Source organism: Bos indicus, chromosome 27 (genome assembly GCF_029378745.1).
Source record: "Bos indicus isolate NIAB-ARS_2022 breed Sahiwal x Tharparkar chromosome 27, NIAB-ARS_B.indTharparkar_mat_pri_1.0, whole genome shotgun sequence".
Taxonomy (NCBI): domain Eukaryota; kingdom Metazoa; phylum Chordata; class Mammalia; order Artiodactyla; family Bovidae; genus Bos; species Bos indicus.
This window is the reverse complement of record NC_091786.1, coordinates 2,228,314-2,248,672: the sequence shown is the minus strand read 5'-3', so window position 1 is coordinate 2,248,672 and position 20,359 is coordinate 2,228,314. Positions and strand designations below refer to the sequence as shown.

At 37.8% G+C, this 20,359-nt stretch overlaps 1 protein-coding gene across 1 annotated transcript in view; it reads left to right on the top strand.

Annotated features, from left to right (window-relative positions):
* The window catches only part of CSMD1 (CUB and Sushi multiple domains 1), a 2,070,704-nt gene that overhangs the window by 1,858,717 nt on the left and 191,628 nt on the right, over positions 1 to 20,359 (top strand). Inside the window, exons 38-39 of the mRNA XM_070781602.1 lie at positions 15,750 to 15,868; positions 19,549 to 19,618. Of these exons, the coding sequence (XP_070637703.1) occupies positions 15,750 to 15,868; positions 19,549 to 19,618 (189 nt within the window). The remainder of the gene's footprint in view (positions 1 to 15,749; positions 15,869 to 19,548; positions 19,619 to 20,359) is intronic.

Genomic DNA, 20,359 nt, shown 5'->3' with positions numbered 1-20,359 from the left:
ATCTTCCCAACCCAAGGATCGAACTCGGGTCTCCCTCATTGTAGGCAGATGCTTTACCGTCTGAGCCACCAGGGAATAGACGAGTACTCAAATTATTTATTTAGATTGACCATGAAGAAGTTTTTCTAGAATGACCAGATTTAAACAAAATCACCTATCTATAAATATAATCTGTCTATCTAATGCACATTCTTTATCCTTTCTTGTTTAACAACAAAAACCAAAAAATACCTCCTAATGGCACATAGTTAAGGCTATGGTTTTTCCAATAGTCACGTATAGATGTGAGAGTTGGACTGTAAAGAAAGCTGAGCACCGAGGAATTGATGCTTTTGAACTGTGGTGTTGGAGAAGACCCTTGAGAGTCTCTTGGACTGCAAGAAGATCTAACCAGTTCATCCTAAAGGAGATCAGTCCTAAATGTTCATTGAGAGGACTGATGTTGAAGCTGAAACTCCAATACTTTGGCTACCTGATGCGAAGAGCTGACTCATTTGCAAAGACCCTGATGCTGGGAAAGATTGAAGGCAGGAGGAGAAGGAGATGACAGAGGATGAGATGGTTGGATGGCATCACCAACTCAATGGACAAGAGTTTGGGTAAACTCTGGGAGTTGGTGATGGACAGGAGGCCTGGCGTGCTGTGGTCCATGGGGTCGCAAAGAGTCAGACATGACTGGGCAACTGAACTGAACTGAACCGAATGGCACATAAAGACACACACACTGCTACAGTCTCATAAACTAAGCATGTAATACACATAACTTTAAGTTAGTAAGATAGGTTTCTTCATAGCTGTGAAAAAGTACAGAGATATTTACAGATAAATGATATAGAATTAAATTTAATATATATTTACATTATAAATATATTATTAGAATAAATTTATCTAGTTGAGAATTACTTTCCATTGAAAGATTGCTTGAATTAGAAACTGTTTATTCTGATTCGTGCAGATGGCAGTGCTTGTTGAATGATCATACTTCACATTACTAACACCTTGGTTATTAAATTAGACCCACTACTGTGACTGAGCTTACTCACCACTCTATCTTGCTAAGTTGGAAGATAATTTCTGGGTCCACAGGGAACCATATAAGACTTCATCTAGTGGCACCTATGCCAAGTTAATGCCATAAACCCAATGACTGTATTTGACCTCCAGTGAGGGCCACTGCAATTATTCAAGCCTCTTTAGTGCTAATATGTGGCGCTGAGTCTAAACAGCACCAAAATAATTCTATTTATGAAGTATTTTCATAATAATTTCTTTTCTTTATGTACTAGCTTTCTCAAAAGACCTTCTTCCTCTCATGTTCACTATTGGGAAACCCATTGGAGTTAACAAAATATTTTTGGAGTCTATGAGATATGATATTTGACCCCTCGAAGGCAAATGAAATAGAGAAGCTACTGTGAAGTGTGAATTTCAAATGTTCTACAGAGCCGAAAAGTTAGCTAGTCTTTAAACAGTAGCCCAACAGAGGACATATTCCGATGTGGAAGCTAATCTCCCATGTCTCAGACTCTGGCCCTTTGATACAGGACAATATACAGATGGGTCAGACTCTGGAACATCTAAGCTGTGGCCATGACAGCCTCATGTGATAGAGAAAAAGAGACAGTAGTATTGTAGTAGCACATTTATTTGGAAAAAAGGAATTAGTGATTTGTTGTTATTATGAAAAAAATAAAAACTCAGGGAAAAGTAAGAATAATGACTCCTTCTTTGTTTGAAATGAATGCTTATCTTTAACAAGGTAGAGTCAAATGGAGATTTTTTTTCACATTAATTAACCTCCAATTAAAATAAATTTATATTTTAAAAAATACATTTTAAAAATTTATTTAAACATGAAAAATTTTGTTTTGGGGTTTAGCTGATTATAATAATACATATATTAACGGCACTTGTAAGTACTATGTTAAAAATACTAATAAAGTTTCTCAACTTGAATGGTGAGTGTAAATAAACATCACAGTCCAATGACACATTGCACAGGATGGCACCTCATATGTCCCAGGGTGCATCTATGAGTATTTCATTCTGTGCACCCAGAGATGACAGCTCTGTATCTCCACCAGAGTGGGTGTCCAGTAAGCCATGCTGTTCAGTCATGTAATAAGTTGATCTTCTTAATCATGTCAGTTTAAGCCCATTTTTGTATTTAACTGTATGTTAATCATTTGTTGATCCATATATTCGGAGACCCTCTCAACTCCTGCCTCCTGTTAAAATTTATATCATTAGCACCAACTGACAATTCATGTCTTCTTTATCTCCTGCCATGGTCCTTGCACCAGGAACCATGGGCGAGTTTAAAGTCTTGCATATCCTGACTTCTATCTAACACTCCAGACAGCTCCAGAGCCCCTTCTGGTAACATGAGGTCTCTCTTACAGGACTATTTTAGGCATTCAATAGTAACAGACCTTTGTTGGGTGACAGGAGAATCCTAACTTTATTTGAGGTTGAAAATAATACACACAAAAATCTGGTAACTGATTAAAACTTTCCTACTAACAGTGATATTTTGGCATTTTACCAAGTATCACATTTAAGTGAAAGATGTGATTTAATTACTTAATCCCTGGGGTGTTTAGTTGGATGTCTTCTAAAATAAAGGGATTGAAATTCAGTTTTCCAGTTGTCCCTGGATATGTCTTTGGAATTTCAGGCATTAACAGATTTGGGAAGGAAAGGGTAGAGTGTACAGAACTGAAGCTTAATCTTAAGCTCTGCTGACCACCACCTACTGTCCCCACACTGATTTCAGAGGTGGGTCTCATCATTAACTCTATTTATCAGCTAGTCTCTGGTTGCTGTTGAGAGAATCATCAATCATTGGACAAATTCTGCTGCTACTTGTTCAGACCGTGACTCGGAGAGTTGCCTACACAAAAAGGAGTTTGCTTTCAAATTGTTATTGTTGTTCAGTCTCTAAGCCATGTCTGACTCTTCACAACCCCATAGACTGCAGAATGCCAGGCTTCCTTGTCCTTGACTATTTCCTAGAGTTTGCTCAAACTCAGGTCCACTGAACAGCAAGGCTATATAACTATCTTATCCTCTGTCATGCCCTTCTCCTCCTGCCCTCAATCTTTCCCAACATCAGGATCTTTTCCAATGAGTCAGCTCTTTGCATAAGGTGGCTGAACTGTTGGAGCTTCGGCTTCAGCATCACTCCTTCCAATGACTATTCAGGATTGATTTCCTTTAAGATTGACTGGTTTGATCCCCTTGCAGTCCAAGGATCTCTCAAGAGTCTTCTGCTCAGAACCACAATTCTAAAGCATCAATTCTTCAGCACTCAGCCTTCTATAAAGAAGGTCCAACTTTCAGATCTATACACGATTACTGGAAAAACTACAGCTTTGACTACATGGACTGTTATCAGCAAAGTGATGCCTCTGCTTTTTAATGTGCTGTGTATGTTTCTCATAACTTTCCTTCCAAGGAACAAGCATCTCTTAATTTCATGGCTCCTGTCCGAGTCCACAGTAATTTTGGAACTCAAGTTGTCAGTAGGTGCATACCCCTACTTGTGTCTCATTTGAGACTATTTTTGTGTTTGATTATTTTCCATTTTGAATGGTTTTCATAGAGTGTCCACATTTGCTGTGATTACATCTCCTTTTGGTGATAATTTTCCCCCTTCCCTATTCTTGTCCCCCTAAAATAAATGGTAGGTGTCACTGTATCCATCCCCAGTTGTTGGAGCATTTCATGTATGCCTGCTCTGTCCTCCAACCTCTGTAGATGGTGTCATGGGGCAACCAGGTATGGTCTCAGCTTATGCAGAACTTACATTTTAGTTGTGGGAGCATAATATACAAGAAAGCACTGTGATGGTTGTAGATTGTGTTCAGAACCTTGACGCAAATGAACAGAGTTCTTAGGTACAAATAACTGCAATGCTCTTAGACTGAAAATATTTATTGAAGGAAGAATGAGACAATACCCAACATTCAGTCACAAAGAAACTTACAGAAACATATTGCAGCCAAAGGAAACAATCAGTGGGCACCCCAGGTGGAAAGCACTTGTTATACTCCTGAAGAAATGTCAACCTCAGAGGGAGCCTTTAGAACACTTGAAGGAGAGGCAGGTAACAAGAGCGAAAGAAGGAGCTGGTTGAAGAGTGTTCCCCACCTCACAGCCCAGGGTTTTGTTGTGAAAACAATTGGAAGACACGGAATGGTTTCTGTCAGGGAAGTGACATCACCTGACTTATTTTTCAAACAGATCAACTAGGTTGTTGAGTAGAGACCTACCTGGACAGCAACAGGAGAGCGGGCATCCTCACAGGAGAAGTGATTGGCACAGGAGTCATCAGTTTAGTACTCTGGCTCAGAGGAGTCAGCAGTGCTGATGGATGCAGAGTTGGGTCAAACTCAAAATAAGGCCCTCGGGCCTGGCCTTGAAAATGTATTTGATCTGAGTACTTTTTGCGAAGATATGGTGACTTAAAATACTGACTTCTCCATGGGGTCCATCCATCCACTCATAGTCAGATTTCTGAAATTACATCCAGTTATTTTCAAATGAGGAGTAATAGAGAAAGCAGGAGAAGGCAATGGCACCCCACTCCAGTACTCTTGCCTGGAAAATCCCATGGATGGAGGAGCCTGGTAGGCTGCAGTCCGTGGGGTCATGAAGAGTTGGACACGACTGAGCGACTTCACTTTCACTTTTTATTTTCATGCATTGGAGAAGGAAATGGCAACCCACTCCAGTGTTCTTGCCTGGAGAATCCCAGGGACGGCGGAGCCTGGTGGGCTGCTGTCTATGAGGTTGCACAGATTCGGACATGACTGAAGCGACTTAGCAGCCGCAATAAAGAAAGCAAATACATTTTTTATGGTTATTTTTTATCAATACTCAAAACATTAGATTTTTATTGAATCTTATGATTTTATGAGTAAAAACTATTTAAAAGTGTGGCGCTAAAAAACTTTGCAAATGAAAGTCATGTAGACCTTTTTAATTACTTTATGCTCAATTATGGATTACTTGCTGTTGGCATTGCTGATTTTCTTATCTGAGTCTGTTGCAAATGTACCTCTCATTTATAGCAGTATTTTTCCTCTCAATTTGGTGGTTTAGTTGCTTCAGTTGTGTCTGACCCTTGTGACCCCATGGACTGTAGCTCCCCAAGCTCTTCTGTCCATTGGATTTCCCAGGCAAGAATACTGGAGTGGGTTGCCATTTCCATCTCCATTTTTCCTCATAATCCTTGATAATTGCAGTACAGGTTTGCACACAAATGTATGAAAAAAACTGATTGAGATATTTGCAGTTGAAGACTACCGTGTGACTACATTTTTATGAGAATGGCAAAGAGCTTGATTTACAATAGCAAGCAACCCTCTAAAATTCTCCAAGCCAGGCTTCAATAGTATGTGAACCATGAGCTTCCAGATATTCAGGCTGGATTTAGAAAAGGCAGAGGAACCAGAGATCAAATTGCCAACATCTGTTGGATCATAGAAGAAGTTCCAGAAAAACATCAACTTCTGCTTTATTGATTATGCCAAAGCCTTTGACTGTGTAGATCACAACAAACTGTGGAAAGTTCTTCAAGAGATGGGAATACCAGACTACCTTACCTGCCTCCTGAGAAATCTGTATGCAGGTCAAGAAGAAAGAGTTAGAAATGGATGTGAAACAACAAACTAGTTCAATATCAGGAAAGGAGTATGTAAAGGCTGCATATTGTTACCCTGCTTATTTAACTTATATGCAGAGTACATCATGTGAAATGCTGGGCTGGATGAATGAAGCACAAGCTGGAATCAAGATTGCCAGGAGAAATATCAATAACCTAAGATATGCAGATGACACCACCCTTAGGGTAGAAAGTGAAGAAGGACTGAAGAGCCTCTTGATGAAAGTGAAAGAGGAGAGTGAAAAAGCTGGCTTAAAACTCAACATTCAAAAAACGAAGATCATGGCATCCACTACCATAACTCCATGCCAAATAGATGGAGAAACAATGTAAACAGTGACAGACTTTACTTTCTTAGGCTCCAAAGTCACTGCAGATGGTTACTGAAGGCATGAAATGAAAAAAACACTTGTTCCTTGGAAGAAAAGCTATGACCAACCTAGAGAGCATATTAAAAAGCAGAGACATTACTTTACCAACAAAGGTCCATCCAGTCAAAGCTATGGTTTTTCCAGTAGTTATGTATGCATGTGAGAGTTACACCATAAAGATAACTGAGTCCAAAGAATTGATGCTTTTGAACTGTGGTGTTGGAGAAGACTCTAGAGAGTCCCTTGGACTGCAAGGAGATCAAGCCAGTCAGTCCTAAAGGAAATCAGTCCTGACTATTTATTGGAAGAACTGATGCTGAAGCTGAGACTCCAATAATTTGGCCACCTGATGCAAAGAACTGACTCTGATGCTGGGAAATATTGAAGGCAGGAGGAAAAGGGGACGACAGAGGATGAGATGGTTGGAAGGCATCACTGACTTGTTGGACATGAGTTTGAGAATCTCCAGGCATGCTGTAGTCCATGAAGTCACAAAGAGTCAGACATGACTGAGTGACTGAACTTAAACTCACAACCCTCATTATGATTTTATAGATCATTTAGTGTCTGAGTGTGTTCACTTTCATTAAATACTATATCATTTAGGTGAACTGAGTTTATGAATATTATGGACAAGCAAAATTGTTGAGTCCTAGTGGGTTTCTGAGTCCAAATGTAGAAAAATGACATGAAAGTATTAATCAGTTTTTGAAGTGGTTTTATCTATACACGTTTAAATTCTCTATGCCTTAATAATGGGTGAGTGTGGAGAGTATTTGTTCTTTCAGAGAACATACTGCAGACGAGTCACACATGCAAAAAAAATATGATTTTATTGATAAATTGTGGTCACTTGAAAATTATGAGTATTCCATTTTTCTAACCATTACTTTGGTTTCAGAGTCTTCTCACTTGCTTAAAGTTCATGACTATTCTATCAAATTCATCCTTTGGATGTTAAACTTGAAAGAATTCTCTACTCTACAGCCAGTCTCACAAATTTTTCTTGGTAACTAAGGAAGAAATGGAATAAGTAGTGACTAGGGGCTCTGTGACTTAGCCAGCCAGCAGCTAATCACTTATGAGAGCCTTAGTCCTATCAGACTTTTGATCAAGGCAGTAGATTCAAGGGAGTGGATGCCAGTCACATCAGTGGATGAAGTGGGTGATGAGAAAAGTTTCAAGTGTCAAGAAGCAAAGCAGTTTTGGAAGGCAAAATGAGACAGGGCTACTTCCCACTGTCTAAACTATTGAATTTCCTATATCAGTGTTGTCTTTATGTGCCATGTAATAAATGCAAATGAAGCAAAATTTCCTTTCCTGGAGGGTTTTTACCAGAGTTCACCATGGGATTTTGCAATACTTCATAACAGCTGTGGAATCAGCAAGAACACATTTTTTTTTTAATCCTAATTTGAGCATCTATTTATCTTTTCATTTTTAAATGTCAGTTCCTCTAAACCTTGACATTCTCATGAACTTTAGCCATGATTTCCTTCAGGTTTTACTATCTCTGCTTTTTTCAACACAATACCTCACTGTACTCTTGACTTCACCTCTTTTGGATATACACCCAGAAATAGAGTTGCTGGACCATGCATTAATTATATTTCAGTTTTCTGAGAAAGCTCCATACTGTTTTTAATAACTGCTACAACATTTCCTGTTGTCAGTGACAGTACACAAGGGGTCTAGTTTCTGTACAACTTGCCAGCACTTGTTTTTTCCTTTTGTTAATGGTCATCCTAATGAGTGTGAGGTGGTATCTCATTGTGGTTTAAGTTTGCATTATTCCAATAATTAGTGATGTTGAGCATCTTTTCATATGCTTGTTACACACACTTGTATTTTTGGATAATTGTTCAAGTCTTTTGTTCATTTTTTAAAATGAGGATTTTTTGTTGTTTAATTGTAGGAAGTTCCTTGCATGCTCTAGATATCAACCATTGTTAGATATATGGTTTGCAAACATTTTCTCTCAATGCATAGGTTGACTCTTGCTCTATTGATTGTTTTTTTGATACACAGAAGTTTTTCAGTTTGATGTAATCCCATTTGTCTCTTTATGCTTCTGTTGCCTGTGCTTTTGTGTTGTATTCAAGAAATCATTGCCAAATCTAATGTCCAGAAGCTTTTCCCCTGTTTTATTTTAGTTTTAGAGTTTCAAGTCTTTGTCTGGATCTTTCATTCATTTTGAGTTAATTTTGGTACATGGTGTAATGTAAGATCCCAGCTCTATTCTTTTGCACCTTCCTATCCAGTTTTTCCAACACTATCTGTTGGAGAGACTCTCATTTCTCCAGGGTGTAATCTTAGCACCTAGGAGAAGATCATTACATATGTCATATATGTAAGAATTTATTTTTAGCACTCTCTTCTGTTCCATCAGTCTATGTATCTATCTTAATGCCAGTATCACACTTGTTTGATTGCTGCTTCATAAGTATTTTCTGAAATTGGGAAGCACAAGGCCCCCAAGTTTGTTTTCTCTCAAGATTGTTTTGGCTGTCTGGTGTCCCTTGAGATTCCATGTGAAATTTAGGATTTTTTTTTTCCTATTTAAGCCCCAAATGCCATTTGTAATTTTGATGAGGATATCTACAAAGGATACCTACCTTTGACTCTACAGATAAAGTGAGTCAGCTGTTAGCATCAGGTGGCCAAAGTTTTGGAGTTTCAGCTTGAGCATCAGTCCTTTCAATGAATATTTAGGGTTGATTTCCATTAAGATTGACCAGTTTGATATCCCTGGTGTCCAAGGGACTCTCTACAGTATTCTCCAGCACCACAATTCAAAAGCATCAGTTATTCAGCACTCAGCCTTCTGATGGTCCAACTCCCACAACCATACATAACTACTGGGAAAAAAATAGTTTTCTGTATATCATAGCATTTTTGTCTCTATTTTCCTCTTATACTCCATTTATTGGTCTCATAGGTGTTTTTGTAGTGACATTTTATTTTCTTTCTCATTTCTCTTTATGTGTATTAGAGAAATGTTTCCTTTGTTATTATTGCAATTACATAAAACATTTAAAGTTATAATAATGTTTTAAACTAATAATTACTTCAGTTCAGTTCAGTTCAGTCACTCAGTCATGTACAACTCTTTGCGACCCCATGAATCGCAGCACTCCAGACCTCCCTGTCCATCACCAACTCCCAGAGTTCACTCAGACTCACATCCATCGAGTCAGTGATGCCTCCAGCCATCTCATCCTTTGTCATCCCCTTCTCCTCCTGCCCTCAATCCCTCCCAGCATCAGAGTCTTTTCCAATGAGTCAACTCTTCGCATGAGGTGGCCAAAGTACTGGAGTTTCAGCTTCAGCATCATTCTTTCCAAAGAAATCCCAGGTCTGATCTCCTTCAGAATGGACTGGTTGGATCTCCTTGCAGTCCAAGGGACTCTCAAGAGTCTTCTCCAGCACCACAGTTCAAAAGCATCAATTCTTCGGTGCTCAGCCTTCTTCACAGTCCAACTCTCACATCCATACATGACCACTGGAAAAATCATAGCCTTGACTAGAAGGACATTTGTTGGCAAAGTAATGTCTCTGCTTTTGAATATGCTATCTAGGTTGGTCATAACTTTCCTTCCAAGGAGTAAGTGTCTTTTAATTTCATGGCTGCAGTCACCATCTGCAGTGATTTTGGAGCCCCCAAAAATAAAGTCTGACACTGTTTCCACTGTTTCCCCATCTATTTCCCATGAAGTGATGGGACCAGATGGCATGATCTTCGTTTTCTGAATGTTGAGCTTTAAGAATAATTACTTCAGTCACATTTAAAAATTCTACTCCCCCCAGTTTCATGGGATCTCTTTTCTTGACATTAGACATACAGTCCCTATGCTTTGAAAAAATCTGTTTTTCAGACAGATCTTATAATCTGTTAAATAGAAGGAATAGAATAGCATTTATTCTGTGGACTAAACCTGCCCACAATTTACAGATAAAATAATTTTTAGCTCTACACATATGCTAAACTTCTTAGAAAATGACTTAAACAAGTAGTTTCTTTTCTTTGCATACTGTTTACTTATTAAGGCCCTTTCTTTATAGATACTCTTTGCTGTCAGGAACAGTGCGGACATTAAGCAGTGTTGTATAGAAGCCTGAGTGTGTCCGGGTGACACATGAAGGTTTAGGTCTATGTGATCATGACATTTAACAGTTATTTCACTTTCTGTCAACCTCTCAAGAGATCTCCTCAAGTGAAGTTGTGAGTTCTTTCTTCACCTGTTTTACAGCATGTTGTCTGACGTTTAATACCATTTTTGGATTATGGGTTTACAGGGATTGTGAACAACACTTCTGTATTATCCAAAAGAATGACTGTTGCTTAATTGGTTACAGTGAACAATATGCTTGGAAATTTTCTTTTGCTTTCCAGAATTAAGGCATAACCTATGTATTCCATAGGTTGTTTATGAGGACCTGCTGTATACCAAAGGCTCATACATCAGCATTATCTGTCCTTCAACCTCTTTGCTGTGCCAGATAATGCAACTGTACCGAGCTGTCTATTGGATCTGCTTTCCTCTCTCTTTGATTATTATCTTCATTATTATTTTAAGCTGTCTCGTTAGAATACCATATTATTTTTGAAGTTTGGAAACCATATACAATGCAAGGTGAAATGACAAGTATGATAAGTTGAGAAAAAAATATGCTCATTTTAACTATATCTACAAAGATCCTCTGTATCTTGCTCTAAATGCTCAGTTCAATTCAGTTGCTCAGTCATACCTGACTCTTTGTGACCACATGGACTGCAGCACACCAGGCTTCCCTGTCCATCACCAACTCCCAGAACTTGCTCAAACTCATGTCCATTGAGTCGGTGATGCTATCTAACCATCTAATCCTCTGCCGTCCCCTTCTACTCCCACCTTCAATCTTTCCCATCATCAGGGTCTTTTCAAATGAGTCAGTTCTTTGCATAAGGTAGCCAATATATTGGAGTCTCAGCTTCAGCATCAGTCCTTCCAATGAATATTCAGGACTGATTTCCTTTAGGATAGACTGGTTGTATTTCCATGTAGTTCAAGGGACTTTCAAGAGTCTTCTCCAACACCACAGTTCAAAAACATCAATTCTTTGGTGCTCAGTTTTCTTTATAGTCCAACTCTCACATCCATACATGACTCCTGGAGAAACCATAGCTTTGACTAGATGGACCTTTGTTGGCAAAGTAATGTCTCTGTTTTTTAATATGCTGTCTAGGTTGGTCATAGCTTTTCTTCCAAGAAGCAAGAGTCTTTTCATTTCATGGCTGCAGTCACCATCTGCAGTGATAATGGAGCCCCCTAAAATAAAGTCTCTCACTGTTTCCATTGTTTACCCATCTATTTGCCATGAAGTGATGGGACTGGATGCCATGATCTCAGATTTCTGAATGTAGAGTTTTTTTTTTTTTTTTAATTCATTCATTTATTTTAATTGGAGGCTAGTTACTTTACAATATTGTGGTGGTTTTTGCCATACATTGACATGAATCAGCCACAGGTGTACATGTGTCCCCCATCCTAAACCCCCCACCCACCTCCCTCCCCATCCCATCCCTCAGGGTCATCCCAGTGCACCGGCCCTGAGTGCCCTGTCTCATGCATCAATCCTGAACTGGCGATCTGTTTCACATATGGTAATACACACGTTTCAATGCTATTCTCTCAAATCTTCCCACCTTCACCTTCTCCCACAGAGTACAAAATCTGTTCTTTACATCTGTGTCTTTTTTGCTATCTCTCATATAGGGTCGTTGTTAACATCTTTCTAAATTCCATATATATGCATTACTATACTGTACTTGTGTTTTTCTTTCTGATTTATTTCACTCTTGTTTAATAGGCTCCAGTTTCATCCACCTCATTAGAACTGATTCAAACGCATTGTTTTTAATAGCGGAGTAATATTCCATTGTGTATATGTACCACAGCTTTCTTATACATTCATCTGCCAATGGACATCTAGGTTGCTTCCATGTCCTAGCTATTGTAAACAGTGCTGCGATGAACATTGGGGTACACGTGTCTCTTTCAATTCTGGTTTCCTAAGTATGTATGCCCAGCAGTGGGATTGCTGGGTCATAAGGCAGTTCTATTTCCAGTTTTTTAAGGAATCTCCACACTGTTCTCCATAGTGGCTGCACTAGTTTGCATTCCTCCCAACAGTGTAAGAGGGTTCCCTTTTCTCCACATCCTCTCCAGCATTTATTTTTTGTAGACTTTTGTATAGCAGCCATTCTGACTGGCATGAGATGGTACCTCATTGTGGGTTTGATTTGCATTTCTCTGATAATAAGTGATGTTGAGCATCTTTTCATGTGTTTGTTAGCCATCTATATGTCTTCTTTGGAGAAATGTCTGTTTAGTTCTTTGGCCCATCTTTCGATTGGATCGTTTATTTTTCTGGAATTAAGCTGCAGGAGCTGCTTATATATTTTTGAGATCTATTCTTTGTCAGTTGCTTCGTTTGCTATTATTTTCTCCCATTCTGAAGGCTGTCTTTTCACCTTGCTTATAGTTCCCTTGGTTGTGCAAAAGCTTTTAAGTTTAATTAGGTCCCATTTGTTTATTTTTGCTTTTATTTCCATTACTCTTGGAGGTGGGTCATAGAGGATCCTGATGTGATTTATGTCAGTGTTTTCCCTATGTTTTCCTCTAGGAGTTTAGTTTCTGGTCTTACATTTAGATCTTTAATCCATTTTGAGTTTATTTTTGTGTATGGTGTTAGAAAGTGTTCTAGTTTCATTCTTTTACAGGAAGTTGACCAGTTTTCCCAGCACCACTTGGTAAAGAGATTGTCTTTTTTTCCATTGTATATTCTTGCCTCTTTTGTCAAAGATAAGGTGTCCATAGGTGCATGGATTTATCTCTGGGCTTTCTATTTTGTTCCATTGATCTATGTTTCTGTCTTTGTGCCAGTACCATACTGTCTTGATGACTGTTGCTTTGTAGTGTAGACTGAAATCAGGCAGGTTGATTCCTCCAGTTCCATTCTTCTTTCTCAAGATTGCTTTGGCTATTCAAGGCTTTTTGTAATTCCATACAAATTGTGAAATTATTTGTTCTAGTTCTGTGAAAAATACCTTTGGTATCTTGATAGGGATTGCATTGAATCTAAAGATTGCTTTGGGTAGTATACTCATTTTTACTATATTGATTCTTCCAATCCATGAAAATGGTATATTTCTCTATCTATTTGTGTCCTCTTTGATTTCTTTCACCAGTGTTTTATAGTTTTCTATATATATGTCTTTTGTTTCTTTAGGTAGATTTATTCCTAAGTGATTTATTCTTTTCATCACAATGGTGAATGGGATTGTTTCCTTAATTTCTCTTTCTGTTTTCTCATTGTTAGTATATAGGAATGCAAGGGATTCTGTGTGCTAATTTTGAATCCTGAAACTTTGCTATATTCATTGATGAGTGCTAATAATTTTCTGGTGATGTCTTTAGGGTTTTCTATGTAGAGGATCATGTCATCTGAAAACAGTGAGAGTTTTACTTCTTTTCCAATCTGGATTCCTTTTATGTTGAATGTTTAGTTTTTAAACACCTCTTTCACTTTCATCAAGAGGCTCTTTAGTTCTTCCTCACTTTCTGCCATAAGGGTTGTGTCCTCTGCATATCTGAGGTTATTGATATTTCTCCCAGCAGCCTTGATTCCAGCTTGTGCTTCATCCATCCAGACCAGCATTTCACGTGATGTACTCTGCGTACACGTTAAATATGCAGGGTGACTATACATAGCCTTGACATGATCCTTTCCCAATTTGGAACCAGTCTATTGTTCCATGTCCCATTCTAACTGTTGCCTCTTGACCTGCATACAGATTTTTCAGGAGGCAGGTGAGGTGGTCTGGTATTCCCATCTCTTTAAGAATTTTCTTCAGTTTGTTGTGATCCACACAGTCAAGGCTTTGGCATAGTCAATAAAGCAGAAGTCAATGTTTTTCTGAAACTCTCTTGCTTTTTCACTAATACATTGGATGTTGGCAATTTAATATCTGGTGTCTGTGCTTTCTAAATCCCCCTTGAACATCTGGAAGTTCATGGTTCACATACTGTTGAAGCCTAGCTTGGAGGGTTTTGAACATTACTTTGCTAGTGTTTGATATGAGTGCAAGTGTGCAGTAGAATGCAAAAAATGCATTCTTTGGCATTTCCTTTCTTTGGGATTGGAATGAAAACAGCTTTTCCAGTCCTGTGGCTGTTGAGTTTTCCAAATTTGCTGGCATATTGAGTGGCAGCACTTTTGCAGTGTCATCTTTTAGGATTTGAAATAGCTCAACTGCAATTCCATCACCTCCACTAGCTTTGTTCATAGTGATACTTCTAAAGCCCACTTGACTTTGCATTGTGGTTGTCTGTGTCATGACAATCTTTTTTGTATAGTTCTTCTGTGCTTTAAATATTAGACAAAAATAAATGCATATTTATCAAGTGTTTTCAAAATCATAATGTATCATTTTGGTATTTCAAATTATAGTTAGACATTTTGTACCAAAGTTAATTTAAATATCTATTAAGGGTCAAATAAAAAATCAATGGTATACAATAGGAGTTCATGCCAATCTGTGATTGGAAGAAAAAAAGGTGAAATTTAAATATACTGAATAGTTGCATTTTATGTTCTAAAGTTACAAAAAAGAGGGAGATAAATTAGACTTATACAAATAAAAAAACATTAAGAGTATAAGTGATGATATTTTTCATATTTAGCAATTTTATCATATATGAAAATCCCAAATGGCTTAAAATATTATGCTAGGAATAAAAAATATTGCCACTTAATGCCTGTGGTGTTTTATAGTTTTTGATATACAACCATTTAAGGAAAAATCAATTTCAACTTAGGAAAATATTATAATACACTTCACACCCACTTATCACAGACAAAATTTGTGTGTCTCGTGGCTTGAAATTGTTCTCAAACTTTAATACATAAGAATCACCAGGGATGATGTTACCAAGCAGATTCTGAGCCAGGAGTTCTGGGGTATGGCGCAGAGTGTGTATCTTTTACAGGATCCCATGCTCATCACACTTCAAAATGTAGGACAGTTTATACAAATAACTGTCAATGTTAAATGTTCCTTAGAGTTCATTTGTCTGATATTCTAAGCTTAATTCCAATACTATATGATGCAATTAAAACATGTTTGTTAGCGCCTTAACTACAGGCAACTCCATTTAGGAAAGTTCCCACTTAGTTGTTGTTGTTGTCTTTAAATAAGAAAGATATAGACTGAATATAAAATATTTGTTCTCATATTTTTCCAGAAAGATAGAGTTCCCAGATTCACAGTTAAACTTTTTCAAAAAGACTGCTAAATATGCTTGAAAAACAAAAAACAAAGGAGCCGTATCATAGGTGTTTGCATCTAGGAAGCAGTTTCTTTAAAGATCTTTTAAAATGTGTATGCATTAGAATTGCTATGTTTTATGCTAAATGTGGAAAGAAAGAATTTTATTCTTTCAAGAAATGCTAGATTCAATACATGATGAAAATGAAACAAACCAATATTTATGATTTAGCTCATAGCTGATTGGAAGTTAAAATGTTCTTGGTAAACAAGAGAGAGTTAACATCTTTGTTCATTTCTGCAGGAGAAAAGCAACAGAGAAACACTGTTTTGCTATTTGAATAATAAGAACACTGTTTATTCTACGTGGCTTGTAAGTCTGTGTCTTGCATTTTCATAGCCGTGGGCCTTGCGGCTTGCCAAGAGCCAGCCCTTCCCAGTAACGGCATCAAAACTGGAGACCGATACATGGTGAATGATGTGCTGTCCTTCCAGTGCGAGCCTGGGTACACGCTGCAGGTATTTCCTTCTGTTGTTGAAGTTCTTGATAATGGACTCAGCATGGTGATCCTCAGCCAGCTCACCTAAGACAAAGCCCACGATGTGCACACAGAGACCTAACTTAGTTTCTCACTCAGTTTGTGAATCAGAGCTCTTGAATTAACCATGCAAACAGGTAAATTCAATGATGATGCAGAAATAGCTTCTAAATGATAAAAGATCCTTTCAAGGTTGAGTATATTCTAGTCATAATAATTTTATTTCAAAATGAAATGTGTAGTCTCCCAGTAACTATACAGATAAAATTCTAAGGGACAAAGCAGTGACACAGTCTAGTTAATAGTATCATCCCAGCAACCCGATTATTGGACTGGCTCTGAGTCTCGTGCTGGTCCTGCATTTCAAGCTGCTCTTATGATTTAGTTCAGCAAATCATCAAGGGTCCATTTGTGTGTCAGGTAAATATGGGGCTCAAATGATAGACTTAAACAATTTTTGAGAAACATTAAGCAGATTTCTAATAATATTTTATTGGTTTTTTTATTAAAAGTTTTTTTAATTAAAGTTGTAATAAACATTTTATAAATCAGTGTATAGTAACATTACTTATTTTCCAGTTATTTATTTTTATGAGTTAACCACAAATAAGTATATTCCCAAAATAGTTTATCTCTGTCCTTTAGCATAATTCATGTATAATTCTTACCAACAGTGGACACTGCAATCGAAACAAGTATATTTTTTCCAAAGTCCAATAGAAATATTTAAGCCTACTTATGTTTCTACGTTTCAGTTAATTCAAGTAAAAGAGTACTTTTTGCTGTTTGCTTATTATAACACTGAAGCTGATAGTATTTCAAGAGCATTATTTTTAGTCATATTCTGTAACCGACTTAAATAAAGCTTGAGAAATCATCAGAAAGAAGTCTTAATGACACAGCAGTGAAATGACAGTGTAGTATGTGATTGCATTTCTGCGTGTGTGCTGGAGTAAATCTTTTGCAGAACTGAGACAAATCGCAGGAAGTTGATGGCCTGCCTGTCAAGTGCTTTGTGTACAAACCCACATTAGTCTCACACAGCTTCATGGTGTGGACACTGGGGGCTCATCTTTGATGGGGAGGGGGAAGTGAGCCAGGACCTGGAAGGAATCAGGGGCAGAGTAGCCGGCAGATCCACAGGGGCCGTGTGCAGAAGTCAGCCTGGGTTCTCAGTCTGAGAAAACCTTGGCAAAATGCCTGATACTTCAGTAAATGAAAGCCAGCATTGCTACTATTGGAAGTAAACATCAAGATACATAGACACCTTCACCAAAACAGCCTACCACCTGCCTGTATAGATCTTGGTGGGTATTATAGTAATGCTTGGCTCTGGAGAAAGGTGAGCAGACACTTGGAAAGTAGGACAGTTACTGAAAAAGCTTTGCTGAAAGGTCTGCCATGGAAGCAAGTTTGTAACCAAGCACATGAAGGCAGTGGTAACTGATTGTTGAAGACAGAAATTTCCCATTTCATGTGTTACAGTAAAAAGAATTATAAGTCACAGCCCAAGGGTTTCATTTAGAGGAACACCTCATTCTATACTGACAAGCCTTTTTATTAATATGTCTTTGGTTGTTGTTTTTGGGGGGGGGCCTTCATAAATTTATGTAAACCATGTAAATACCATTTTGGCTCCGTTTCTCCAGATCCCACGGGCTGTCACTTGGTCTCCCTCACTTGTGTTCCCCTTCTTTCTACACTTTTATGATGACACTTTGCAGTTACTGCCAGCATCCTTTTATGAGGGAGACTTCTCCAGCCCTCAGAGAAGAAACTAGAAAGGGTTATTTAGTAAAGACATTTCTTATAATGAATTGTTTAATGTGCTACTTGGAGATAAAAGCCTGCAGGCACACATCTGTGGAGCCCAGGCAGGCCACTTGGCTCAGGTTTTCAAATGCAAACTAAGATTTTTTTATTTCCCTTCATAACAGCATCAAGCATTGAGTATACAAGCTGTGACTTTCTCTCACTCACATGAGTTAAAAAGGATGCTAGACTTTTCAAATTGCTAACAATTGGGAATTTTGCTAACATACTAATATATTTGGACTGGCAGTGTGCATAAATTACAGTATTCATGAAAAGCACTGTTCCTTGTATGATTTATGCACAAATGTCTATAAATGCATCTGCCTAGTGTGATTCACGCTAAAACTGCAGAGACGGGATGCATCAAAAATCAATCCCGGATATCTGCAGGATTAATGATTTCCTTTTCTCTAAACCTGTTTCGCTTTTCTTTTAAAAGATGAAAAAAAGAAAATTCCCATTTTAAGCTAATAAATAAATACACAAATTCCTGTCTTGTTTTGGATCCAGTATAAAAATTTTAGCTGAAATCACTAGTATGAAATATCTTTGTTGGAATCAATAACAAAATGTACCCTGTATATAACCATTTTATTAGTAGTCTTCCATAAATGTCTCTAAAGGCTTTTATACTTTGTGTTTGTCCAAAATTCAGAAATAAATTTGTTAAAGATAGCATAATAGATCAAAGAATGAGAAGACACAGAGCATGAAATTTGGCAGGAAAAGCATTGTCCTGAGTGTCTTCTTTAAGTATAAATGTAGTCTTCCTGTACTGTAGCAACTTTTAAGAATGTTAGGAAATAGGACTAAATGAGTTCTGTGGCAGACAAATCGAGTGTGAAATCTTCCTAAGCTTGGGGAATTGGTTTGTCATTGATAACAGCCTTAGTGCAAATTCTTGTTTGATGCGTTCCCAACATGGCTGGGATTATTTAACATGAGCTAAAGATGTGTTTGTCATCTGCCTCTGTGCCAATTTTGTTTGGCAAATGGAAATTCACAAGGTTAGCACACGTGTCACATAAGCCCACCAAGTCACAATGAGGAAGACAGTAAACATGAATAGTCTGTACACAGAGATGCCCATTTGCTACTTTCTCTTTCATCATAAAAGAAATTTTAACCCAAAGCACTGAGAATTTAACCCACTGCTGTCTGATTTTTGAAAGAGGAAGAACAGGACAAATTTTTTGAAGGCTGAAAGTTGAAAACTTCATATATTTAAAGGCTAAAGAGACCCTGAGCAATGAGGATTAATTTCATTGCAGAAGCATTAATTTGACAGCTTGTGAAGCTGATAATAAAATGAATATTAAGTCTCCCTTTTTCTCCAACAAAGGAGGAACTGACCCAATTTTTTGCTGAACGATAAAGCTTGTGTGAGTTGCTTGTGAACCATAGGCAACCATGAAAGTTACCTTTGCATAAGCAGATTACTTACCACTGACATTTCACGCTTCAACACCTAATATTTCCTAATCATTTGACCAAAACTTTTGATGACTTAAAAAAAAAAGACTTACTTTGGTCAATTCAGTTCAGCATCTTAAGCATTAGGAAAGCATCTTGGCAGAAATACAGACCATTGAAAAGCACATTACAAGATTTTTATTTTAGTGACAAGAAGTACAGTGATTATGGTTTTTTTTTTTCTATTTTGATTCCAAATATGAGATTCATTAATACACATTAGTAGAATAGATTTCACGGGTTTGATATTTTTTACATTTGTAATTAAATCAAAAGGGAAAACCAAAGAGAATACAGATATTCTCGCAAACACTGAAGCCTCCAGTACTCCATGTTCAGCTAGTGAGTTTTGTTCCATCTTTTCTCGAGCAGGGCCGTTCCCACATCTCCTGTATGCCGGGGACCGTGCGGCGTTGGAACTACCCGTCTCCCCTCTGCATTGGTACGGACATGCCTTCCATCCTTGAGTCACTGTGCACATTCTCAATCATGTAATGGTGATCTTCTTGAGCAACTTTTGGGCTTCAAAGATGAACTTTTAAATTCCCTTCAAACATCTGTGACAAGATAACTTAATAATGCAGTAGAGGTATAACTGAGATTGGACATCTTCTCCCCCTGGATGTGGGTGCTCAGCATCCCTGGACCAACCGGCAGGGATTAGATGCAAGATTGCTAGCTCCAGGCAGTAACACACACCACATGCATGTCAGAAGCCAGTGGATTAATGCATGAGAAGGAATGAACGTATCTGGTCTGAGAGTCTGAGAAGGGTTCTGTTTATGCCATTAGCCTCAGGAAAATCATATCTCCAGAAACAAAATTCAGAAGTGCCAATAAGTGGCATGGAGTTGGATGGACAGTATTTTATATCAAAAAGTATTTGATATAAAGGCAGCCGCTCTTGTGGAGGGGCTCATCAGGAATGGGACTCAGGCATAGAACATCCATCTCCCTACTTATTTTTAAGTGAAGAACTTTCCCTTAGACTTGGAGATTCAAATATTTTAAGCTTTGAAATGAAATCAACTCACAGTGGATATTCAATCAAATGATGTGCCATTGCTGGCACTCTGTATTATGTGAGGAGATATTTTATTCGAATAGCTTACCTATATTAGCCAAATAAAATTAATTCTGTTTTTTATTTTGCATGTTTCATATGTTGTTGGTGTTTAGTCAC